The 12,065-nt window shown below is 37.6% G+C and overlaps 2 protein-coding genes across 2 annotated transcripts in view; one reads left to right on the top strand and one right to left on the bottom strand.

The window, feature by feature from the left end:
• Positions 1 to 847: 847 nt before the first annotated feature.
• On the bottom strand, positions 848 to 4,307 carry LOC124284434 (F-box only protein 48-like). The gene is made up of 3 exons (XM_046720515.1): positions 4,199 to 4,307; positions 3,052 to 3,291; positions 848 to 2,157 (listed from the first exon to the last, which is right to left on the bottom strand). Exons 1-3 carry the CDS (start codon positions 4,199 to 4,201, stop codon positions 1,996 to 1,998), a joined length of 405 nt encoding a protein of 134 aa, XP_046576471.1. The 5' UTR covers positions 4,202 to 4,307; the 3' UTR covers positions 848 to 1,995.
• Positions 4,308 to 8,735: 4,428 nt separating this feature from the next.
• Positions 8,736 to 12,065, top strand: part of LOC124284433 (serine/threonine-protein kinase MRCK alpha-like) — a 63,595-nt gene continuing 60,265 nt past the window's right edge. Inside the window, 1 exon segment of the mRNA XM_046720514.1 lies at positions 8,736 to 9,333. Within this exon segment, the coding sequence (XP_046576470.1) occupies positions 9,156 to 9,333 (178 nt within the window). The 5' untranslated portion in view covers positions 8,736 to 9,155.

The raw sequence follows: 12,065 nt of genomic DNA, 5'->3' as shown, positions 1-12,065 counted from the left end.
TAAATATTTTTATTTATTTCTGACCTTTCCTCATTTTTACAGTCTTATTTAATACTAAAATAAGATACTAAATGACCTTCCGTGTAATACCATTTTTATTAAACGAGTTAATGATTTGGTATCAAACGAGCGAAATCGAGTTTGATGCTAAATCTTTCACGAGTTTAATAAAAATGGTATTTCACGGAAGCGAGTTTAGTATTCTGTTTATTACTCTCCAACATAAACTGATAGAAACTGTCTACGAAGTGTGATGACTTTCAGCTTTCCACAAGTCAAGCAAGGTCTAATACCTTTGTGCCAGAGTTATTAGCATTGTGATGTCATAAGTGTAACCATTATGATGTCATACGTCTAGCGGTATTACACTAGTGGAATATTGCCTTAAAAATATTACACTGCAGTATCTTCCAAGGGCGAGTATATAATTATTAATAATGGATCAATATTTAGGTAACAATTATCGATTTCTATGGTCTATATCAATAGCCAGGCCTAATTAATGATGCAGGTGTGCCACGATGATGTTTCTGATTTTGTCAGCTCAGTACCCCTTGCTCAAGTTACTGTATATAACAGTATAATGAAGTCACTCATGAAGATCCGGGGTAGATTTGGTCATGTCATCATATCCCAACTTTGTACATCGATGCTTGTTATGTTGATCACTGGATTGCCTGGTCCAGATTTGATTATTTTTTGCTGATGGTTAGCTGGAATACTGCTGAGTGCAGCATTAAACAACAACAAAAAAACGAAAACACACTATAGTTCTCGCTCTGCTCACTAATAGACTAATAGTGAAGGTGGAAAAAAACAAAAAAACACAAAGACCAACAGTAAAAAATACTTTTACATTTAGTATTTATTCATGTAACAATATGTATGAAACTTATTAAACAAATTTACATCAACAATAGATTTCATTATTATGTCTCAGGTCTGAAGAGTAGTACAGTACTATTTTGTCTGAAAATATCGGATTACAATACTTCAGTCTGGTGAAGTAACACCCAATTCTGGACATAATTTCAGTGTAAATCTAAGACAATATTGTTTTCCTACTAAGATCAGTATTGCTGTACCACTCAGAAATGTATAGATTTATGTCATGTCACTTGATGATATTAATATGTTAAACATGTTATTTTGAGAGGAACGACAAATCTTATAGCATATATTAAATCATGTTGTATTATCATTTAATCTTGTTCCCTGATTGCCAAAATCTTCAATGATAACAATTCTATTTTATAATGACTAAAAATAAATAAAACCACCAAATAACAAATATGTTGCTCTACAACAAAGATATCAATAAATTAATTAAATAAATATATTATATAAATTCATATGTACAATGCATCTGATAAAACGGATAGTAACTATCATATAAATATTATAGACTGTTCACATTATCCATTGGTACCACTTGGGTAGATACAAACTTTCATTAAAAAAGATCATACTGTAACAGACACACATTCGCCAGAAAGCCTAAGATAAATACATCCCTCTTGGATAAAAAAAAAATGCTAATAAGGGGGCTGATTAAAACTAGAATGTCATTGGAAGGTTAAAATTAAAATATCACACAAAAGGAGGACATAAAGAAATTTGGGTGGCTAACAAGATTTACAAATACGAAACAAGGGTAACATCTTCATATATGTACCCACAATGTGATAATTACGAGGTAAAATGTACATTTGACAGACATCGAAATCACTGGTATGACATTCAACATTAAAATGTAAATGCTGGACATACATCCATCCTGATCCTTGATAAGCATGGAAACAGAAACATATTTCATTCAGTTGTCCAAATTATCTGAGTAACAAATGCAACTGATCCACACTGTCAAGCTACAAACGCATTGCTTGGTTCTCCTTGTTGATACACAATCATGAGGTGTAAGGCGGACAAGCACATTCTTGCTGGCTGGTGGCACCATTGTCCTTACAGATATCAGGCATCCTTATTGTTGCTTCCTCATCTTTCCAGCTCCATTTCAAATATTTCACCCCAGGTGTCAGCAGTCATTGGACACAGGACCTTTGGGGGAAGATCCACCATGGCTTTGGGTTTACTGAACTCACCCCGCTTCCATTTATGTCTAATCAAGTTGCTTCCATAATTCATCTGAAAGGACTCCTGGAACAATCAGTTGTAATTTTGTGAAACAATGGATTGCTGCCTATACATGCATATTGCTACATGCCAAAATGGAAGGGAATCTCACAGACAGGTATTTTAGTACACCTTTTCCATCCTTGTTGACTGCCTCCTTGATTAGGGAAACTTCAGTATGAGAGTGGAATGTTGATGTTAATCCCCAGTCATGTCACACATAAAGATGTCAAATTGAGGTACTTATTCTTATGCTGCCTGGTGTTGGCATTATGTGTATGAGCAGGGTGTACATTATAATCATGTTATATCAGTGGGCTGGCATGAGTACAAGCAGTCATACATACACATATTTATGCTATGTAACTGGAAAAATCTTAAATGTGAGATTAAAACTCTATTTCAACTCACATCTTGAGCCCTGTAATTCATTTACACAAGTTTAGTATTACTCATTCTGTACAGTAAGTAGGTGAAGGGGGCATGTAAACTTTAAACAGCAAATTTTTCATAATTAATCTGACCATGCTCAAAGTTAAACATAAAAGGTAGGTTGCTGTACCCTATGTTTCACGAGGCACAGAATGATGTAAATATATATTTTTCAAACAGACTTTGCTTAAACACTCTTCCATATAAATCATATAGAAAAAGAATATGTTATTTTTATTTTAGGCAATGTGGTGCAGTTTGGTGATGTCATAACCTATAAACAATATGCTACCTTTCCATAGGCATTCATTTGTTTTATGTATCTGAGAATCTCCTTCAATATGTTTTGGTGTTGATGGAGGTAAGAGCCCATAAGGATGCATGCAAAGTGTGCACTGCTTTTTTACCTTCATATCACCATAAATGCCAGACGTATTGGTCAGTTCTTATAAGTAAGCAGTAAAAAAATTTAAAATGTTAACCAACCTTCCATGAGTTCCCTTCTGATTTTGACTGGAGGATATATTTTTGAGCATCTCTATCAGAGATCAGCTGAGTCTTTGTTTTCCATAGTGTTTCTGACTGACTGATAAGTGATGCCCATGTCTTGCAAGTCAAGCCTGCAGAACTCAAGGATGCTGCTTCCAGATATGAAAATATCTCCAATAATAGATCACCAGGTAACCACAGAATATGTCCATGATCTACTGTTTCTTCATCAACGTCCTGTGAAAGAAAATATGTTCAAGTGTAACAGGTGGCTTTACCACAGTTTATCTGTTAAGTAGCATAACAAATAGCGATATATGAATTAACAACAAAGATGCAGTTGTTATGTTACATTGTTTAGATGTATACTGCAAATGAACTCCACACTGGAATTGTTTGTTGTTGTTCAAATCTGGACTGGACATTCCAGTGATCAACAACATATGAGCATCAATCTATGCAACTGGAATACGTGTCAACCAAGTCAGTGAGTCTGACCACCCGTTCCATTAGTCGCCTCTTGATGACAAGCATGGGTTGCTGAAGACCAAACCCAGATGTTCACCAGTACGACACACTGGTACTTACTCTGTCTCAACTAATGGAAACATCGTTTTCTTAAGACTGACCATGGTATTAAATTTAAACACTGGATTGGTTCTACAAAAAGTGTTATTAGGACAAAGTTAATATAATTTCACAAGAGTAAGGATGGTTCATACTGTATGAGGATGAAAAAAATATTACTGATTCGCGATAAGATTTGGGCAAACGAAAAAGAAGCACAAATTAGGATTAATTATAATCACTCTGTTTTGGAGTTGACAAGCAGCCTTCTTGATCGGTCATGTTTTGACACGCCCATTTCGTGCGCTTGTGACATTTCACAGAACATTTAGCGATTTATGTAAAATCAACACCTGTGTTAGATTTGTCATTATTCGTGCCGATGGTTGAATGAACGGTGCGTATTGTCATGGAACGAGCATGTGTCCAAAGGATGCAATATTTGACACGAGTTACCCTAATCGGTCTTTGTAATTAAAGACTTGATCCCGTTTAGTGTATTGTGAGACATTCACTTCCAAACATTTCAAGATCACGATTTGTACATTAAAGCCATCAAAAATACATCAGTACATACCATAATAGCTTAGGGAATTGTGTTACGTATAATATTTTGACGATGAAATTGACACTTGACGCCGACGCTACAGATGTGACCGTGTTTATGTGGAAAGTACACGATACTATATTTAACGGCCAATGAAACGCATTCTTAAACTCCTCACAGCGATATCACGCACTCCCGCTCACCTCTCATACTATCGCGGATAAAGTTGTAACGCGTTGACATGGAGCTTGTGTTAAAAAAATTCCTTTGCGCGCCATCTATCGACTGAGTGCTTCATTACCGGGAGAGAACTCAGTCATAACTGTCACTATCAGTATGGAGCGTAAGTCTGATTTGACGATGACAGCTAGTGTTCTGATCTAACAATATCAATGATATTGTTGTCTATAAACAATGAGAAGATGCAGAACTATTGCGAGAAACTGACTCAAACTGTACGGACCATAATGCTATAATGCATAGTAAACTTATAATATTGAACCAAATTCATTCACACAAACGATTCTTGCATTTTTATGTCATCACTCTCACGTATGAGTGAGAACAAAATGCGATAATACATTGTATACTGAAAACGTTTTTCAACCTAACCTATTTTCAGAAATTTGGTCTTGTGTATTTTGCTATTTTTATTTCATGCAATTTAAAGCATCGTTAATATACGAGAGATAACAACTGACTCTTAATTAAGATATATTCAGTTTTTAACTTTGACGTTAGAATCACAATGTTTTGACCAGAAACCACATGTTTCTGCTAAAAGGGCGTAAAGCTAAACTCACTCACTCGTCAGTACGAACTGCAATTTAATAAAACGTCAAAAACAACACTAGTTTATGTATACCAAAGTGAGTGAGTGAGTTTTACGCTGCTTTTAGCAATATTCAAGCGAATAAATGGCATGTGAAGTATTTCTTGTTTGTGTGATGTTTACAGCCGCATTCATCGGTATCCCTCTGTGACTTAGACCACACAATCCAGTGATGATGTTATCAACGTCCCTCGATGCCGGGCTGTGATCCCACCACCCGATCCTTTAAGTCGTCTCTTTAAACCATTAGCATGGGTTGATGAGGACCAATTCTTACCCAGAATCCCCAAGAGCGTCATGTGAGCTGTACCAATAAACATCATTGCAGTTCCGTCATGGATACAGGGATACCTGCATGTTCTATATGCATGTATATGTCAGGGTAGAGATTGCGATCTGGTAGAATTGGAGATTCTACCAGTAGAGATTGCGATCGGAGTCTCTACTGGTAGAATCTCCGATCCTACCAGTAGAGATTGCAATCGGAGTCTCTACTGGTACAATCGGAGATTCTACCAGTACCATTTCCAATTCAAATCGTAGAAACTCTGATTGATCTGTGGCAAACAACAAAGATGACAACAATTCTCACAGTTATGGAGAGATGGAGAAGTGTTATAATACTTTGGGAGCAGGGCCTGACGAAGATTATTATAAAAATTACATTCTAAGCAGAAGTGATATTCAGACTCAATAATGGGTACAATGCAAAAGGGCATAATCTTTCGCTCCGTGCTAGGCCGATCTTTCGTCTTTCCTCGATTAGCAGTTGATGATTAGAGCATCGGAGCTTACAGAGTGCAATACGGTAAACTGGTACACTAATTAGCAATAAATAATCCTCACATTTAATTTCACTTTTAACAGATTTATAACCGAAGTTTGGAATAACTTGATATACTTTCAAAGAAACACTGGTTATCAATAGCAATATATCTTTCCTTAAAACTTGAAATAAAACTGTTAATACAACCTACATCTTGATTAACCCATACATAGTCGAATATTTTAGTTTTTTCTACCATTTATCACAATAGTTACTTTACTTATCGAGCCTTTTTCGTAATCCCATAACTGTACTATAACAACAAAAAACAGGAAGGTGGGGAAATGACCGGCCAGATATATATTTGGGTTAGAGTTATATTTATTTACAATAACAATCATAAATGAAAACAAAGTAACAATGTTTTATTTTCATTTTGTTTGTAAACATCAAGTTGGACAAACAGTGTGCACTTTTCAATGGAAGGTGTCATTCTACAATATACGAAAATAAATTTTGTTTTTCTAAATATTCACTTAGATTGCAACCTCTACTGGTAGGATCAGATTTGAGCTTCTACTGGTAGAGATTGCGATTGTATAGGTTATTCTATATAATCAGAGTAGAGACTCCGATTGCAATCTCTACTAGTAGGATCGGAGATTCTACCAGTAGAGACTCCAATCGCAATCTCTACTGAAAGAGACTCCGATCGCAATGTCTATATTGGTAGAATCTCCGATCCTACCAGATCGCAGTCTCTACCCTGACATATATACACTGCAGAATGTGACAAAAGTTCAGTTGACCTTCTCGCTATTTTGATGATAAGTTACACAACTGTCTTTTCATTTCAATCGCAAGACTCCACAATTCGTGACACTCTCACACTATGTTTGTCTCTTGACTATATGAATCACATGTATCATTTCTTTTGGACTTTGGGGCGGTGGGGTAGCCTAATGGTTAAAGCGTTGGCTCGTCACGCCGAAGACCCGGGTTCGAATCCCCACATGGGTAAAATGTGGGAAGCCCATTTCTGGTGTCCCCCGCCGTGATGTTGCTGGAATATTGCTAAAAGCGGCGTAAAACAAAACTCAGTCAGTCAGTCAGTCTTTTGGACTTTTCATGCAGTTTTTTTGGGGGGTCTGATATTACGGGGGGTGGGGCTGGAGTTGGGGAGTTTGATAAGGCTCCTAGTATGCCATGTTAGACCATGTGCCTGTTCAGCCAGTAAAGTGAGTGAGTGAGTTTAGTTTTATGCCCCACTCAGCAATATTCCAGCTATATGGCGGCGGTCTGTAAATAATCGAGTCTGGACCAGACAATCCAGTGATCAACAGCATGAGCATCGATCTGCGCAATTGGGAACCGATGTCATGTGTCAACCAAGTCAGCGAGCCTGACCACCCGATCCCGTTAGTCGCCTCTTACGACAAGCATGGGTTACTGAAGATCAATATTCTAACCCGGACCTTCACGGGTCCAGCCAGCAAAGAATCCCCCCCCCCCCCTTTAAAAAAAAATCACAGAACTCTTCTCGTCTACGCATACACGAAAACAAGCATGCCACCGACATTTCCAAAGAGAACTGTATGATGGAAATATGCAGCTTATGAACAAGTGAACACCTCGTACGCACATGAGGTGAATATTTAAAAAATAAATGTATACAGTCTGATATATATATGACCCACTTTACACGCCCAAGGTTGCAATTAACAATTTAACCCGAACTCCCCTTCCCCCTACCAACACCTCGCCTAACTAATGTCAAATTGATTCTCTACTCACTTGTTTACAATAAGCCCCTTGTGTATATCGCGCAAGAGTCCGTGGTCAAAGTTTAATTTATCCCATGCGGGATAAGCACTCCGATTATATACACTGTACATAGACATCTATACATAATTTATATCAGGTACGCTTTAACTCGCTGTCGTGATTGGCTGACATGGAATGGTGTAACAATATTTATGAGACCGTCTCTCTGTGGCTCTAAAGTGGACAATCCAATGGTTGATAACATGGGCAACGGTAAACTGCATGTTGTACATCGGTCTGGGTCGCGATGACACACAGATGCATGGGTGCTTATAATTTGATATAATTATATCATAATACAATCTCTTACTTTATGGGACATATCTAGCTCCGGAGTTGTCACGAGCGTTTATATAAAAGCGTCAGTAAAGCTAATGCGTTTTGTATTTTTCATGTAATGAAATTGAATATGTAGTGGTACTTTTTTTTTCATCTTCGTGAAACCCACTTTTAAATAGTATTGTGAAGAAAGATCGACTGTTGTATGTAAATCCACCATATGGATATTGCAAATTTCAACGAGCGACAGGAGAGTAATTCAACTGACACGGTGTCTGTAAACCTCCCGTGTATTCTGTATTTCATTCACTTTTAGGAGATGAATGGCTTGGGAAGTTTCCAGGTTTAGCTGAGTTTGACAGCGCGCACACACACACAAGAAATCAATATTCCTCGAATTCTCGGTATTTGTACCACCTGCATTTGCCCCTGGGAAACTGGATACTAAACTCCACTTCCTGAATTTAAGTTTATTCTTCCTCTCCAAAATAAAACCCAATGTTTGAGTATAAATCTAAGTACATTTGTAGTACAGCGATTGCGACGGGGGCTCGGTAGTTTCCGATTCTACTACATGCGTCTCGACCAGCGTGACTCAACTCAGCGACGGGATTAGTCAGGCAGTGGCTTGAAACTGGGTTGAGTTATCACTGGGGGTTTCTTTCACTGTACATCCCATAATCTGTTCTCAAAAGCATGCTTTACTGTAATTATCTTAAACATCCGGATGAAAACATTGTGTGATGACCTAAATTTCGTTTTCCCATTGAAAAATAGTGTACGCTCTGAAGACCACTCTCTTTATATTAACATAATGTAGAAATGACGTCATACTAACTTCTGCGTAGCAGTACCCATGATTCAGTGGGGCACCTTGTCAGCCATGTTTGCATGGTTTCTTAGATTTTAGTCACTGACAAGAGACAATATTAAAGGCTTCCTGGCCGAAAATTGTAACCAGGAGGGACACACAATGTGCGGAAGCATTAAGGAGAATAACGGATAATTCAAATGAGCAGGTTTGATCATCGCTGAGACGCTTATAAACGAAGAAAGCAATGGTATTTTGTAGAGGAAGTGGTCTATCTTTTCAAGGTGTCAAGTCTCTCGATAGGAATGATGCCTTCGTTGATCTAAAGTAAGGAAAGTTGGATTATTGCAGTAAAGTATTGCATTATTTGGAACTGTCAGTGACGACTTTGGGAGATGATGTGCCTCCCTAGACAGGTGTAGAACTCGTGCCCGGGGATTACGCAGGTCTACACGATCTCGTGCGAAGACCAGCGATGTCTGCGGAAGAGAGGTTGAAAGCATTGGAACAGCTGTATCTGCAAGGCGCTTCAGCTAGTGATGGCTATACTGTCAGCGTCGAGACCCTTCTTGACGTGCTTGTCACCCTCTACGATGAGTGCACAAACTCTACTCTGCGTAAAGAGAAAAATATATCAGATTTTGTTGAGTTTGGTAAGTTTCACGTGACTCTTCAAATAAGGCATTTATGATAATTTATGCTTCTGATCCCTCAGATAAAAGTGGAATGTTGTACCTTCTGTCATTAAAACTATGACTTGGTTCTACTGCATATTTGTCAATGAAGAAATGCGTTCTAGGAATTGTTTATATTTGATTAAATGACCATGATATGGGGAAAAATGGCTCAAGGGGTGTGAAAAAATAGGTGCTCAAACACAATACACAAATCTGAATGATACATGACAACAATGATTCATGTTTTAGCAAGACAGCTGTAATCATTGATTTGATTTATCTGTTTCCTACATTTCTGAAAAAGATAAGTTATGTGCATATACAAAAAACCGATTGTTATGATATATTTTAGATACAGTATACAGAGTGAATGCTGTCAAGCTTCTTGCTACCTGACCTGTCAAACATGAGGCTGACCCAGCTATGGGCACAATCTTAGCGTGACCTTTCAGTGTTGCTGCCTTGCTATATGAAGCTGGATATGTACAGTTTTATGTGGCTTGGGTCAGTGTGTCGGAAACTGAAAAGCAAAATCAGGAAGTGCTACTTGAGATCATGCATTAGCTCATTCATGGGATCCAATGACAAGTGACATGATACTAGGTAATAAGGGACAAATGCATTAAAGTGTTCACTTATCTTGGTATTGAAATGCTTTTAATAACAACTTAACCATATTGCCTTTCAGGGATAGCTTTCAGATGTTGCAGTTTCTCCATGTATATTTTCTGCGTAAATCTAACTGGGATTCAATGTCATGACCTAAATGACTGATGATACACTCTAGTCATATGAATTATGAACCTCTAAACCAAATTATTTGTTTCTAATCAGTGGTAAGAATACCCCTAGCATAATATATTGTATAATCCTTAAGTGCTTAGCATACACAAGTTGCAGTACTATTTGTCACAACGCATTGTACCTCATCTTGTGTGGTGAAATGTGATTCCTTGCTTTTACCCTTATTGATGTTGCAGACCTTGTGAAATTGTTAACACAACCATTGTCCCCCTCCACTAAAAATATTTTCAAGTTCAATGAATCAATATGTTTCCTTTCATGGTTTATACCAGGGTGTGTATTCTTGGTAGAGGTGTGACGATACAGAAAGGTCACGATATGATAGGTATCGCGATATCTTGAACGATTCGATTCGATGCATATCACGATATGCTTTCTTCAGTTATTTTCTTTAAAGAAATCTTATTTTAATAGCAAGAAATATTGACATAACCGTCACCATCTAACGAAAATTAACAATTTTAAGGTCAACAATGCATATCACAATCTGAAAAAAACGTATCGATATATTTATCGTCAGATAAAGCATCACGATTATAGATACTACGATATATCGTCACAGCTCTAATTCTTGGTCAGAATAGGTTCCCAGCATTGCTGAAAACAAGTAGGCCCATGGTGGGTAAATCTTGCACCAGGCCAGGCCTCCTGCAGTTTCGATATTTATATTTGTCATTCCGACCTGTTGTGAATTTAAGTTAAAGCTGCTGTATATCAAATGAAAACTTGAAGAGTCGTATTGTAGCCTAGCAGTATTTTATGTTTTCAAACACGGATACCATGCCATCTTATCAAACTCGTCCATTTGTTGCAGCACAGTCATCATGATCATATGGTACATGTACCTGTACTACTGGATGCATGAAAATTGGTTGGAATGATTGAGCGTGTGGAAATGTGGATATTTTGAATAAGTGATCTTTAAGAGGGCTGGTGACAAATGGCATGCATTCACTTTGCTCTCAGATTATAACACGGAATGTACATATATATGTATATGATAAAGGTATAGGTGTGTCATAGTGTTTATAACAATATTATTACCAAATTCAGGGTTGAATCAGGTTTGATGAAACTGATAAGTCCGTTAAAATAATTCTTGTAAGTATCAGCCCATCAGTCTTGAACAGAAACATTGTTGATTGTTGATATATTGGGAGTGCACAGTCATGCACTGAGGTGAAACTGTGTTATTCTTGATTTTTCTGCTCTTTTGAAATCATCTCAATTGACAATTTTCCACAATAATCTGTCACATTCAGTAGTCTCTTTATAATGTCCCCTTCTGTAACAACTGAATCTTGGGACACCTTCAAATGGTTTCAGTATACAGAGGATGACGGGGACTGTGACTTTAAAGCTTCTTGTGAAATGTTTGGCATTTTAGAAGCTGATGAGTGAGTGAGTTTACTTTTACGCCGCTTTTAGCAATATTCCAGCAATATCACGGCGGGGGACACCAGAAATGGGCTTTACACATTGTACCCATGTGGGGAATCGAACCCGGGTCTTCGGCGTGGCGAGCGAACGCTTTAACCACTAGGCTACCCCACCGCCCAGAAGCTGATGAATAAGAAAGGTATGATACTTTATGGCTGACAGCTTCTTTATTATGTTATGATGTGACAGTTTGGTATAGGTTCTTATACCGTTGTCAAGCAAGAGTTGCTTAGTACAAAGTTTCGTTACTATAATTATGATCTTGTAGTTACGTTCCTTGGAATTATTGGAATAATCAAGAGATATATTTGGCCCTCCTCAAATGACAATGTTTGGTCCCACGTCTGCAGATACAAATTCCCAAACTGGAATCTAAGAATTCCGAGTTCATGTTGTTGTCATAAATAACGGTATGACTCTTTGGAGGTAACTCTATTTTACACAGAACAGGTACCAGTTGACAA

The sequence above is a fragment of the Haliotis rubra genome, unplaced genomic scaffold (assembly GCF_003918875.1).
Source record: "Haliotis rubra isolate DU_JTF1 unplaced genomic scaffold, ASM391887v1 Scf337, whole genome shotgun sequence".
Classification (NCBI taxonomy): Eukaryota; Metazoa; Mollusca; class Gastropoda; order Lepetellida; family Haliotidae; genus Haliotis; species Haliotis rubra.
The sequence above is the reverse complement of the archived record's forward strand: the minus strand, read 5'-3'. Positions and strand labels throughout refer to the sequence as shown.

Bases quoted from the DNA above. Each gene is read 5' to 3' on its own strand.
- LOC124284434 (XM_046720515.1), bottom strand. The intron at 2,158-3,051 runs GTTGGTTAACAT...TGATTGTTCCAG, and splicing joins CAGAAGGGAACTCATGGAAG to GAGTCCTTTCAGATGAATTA.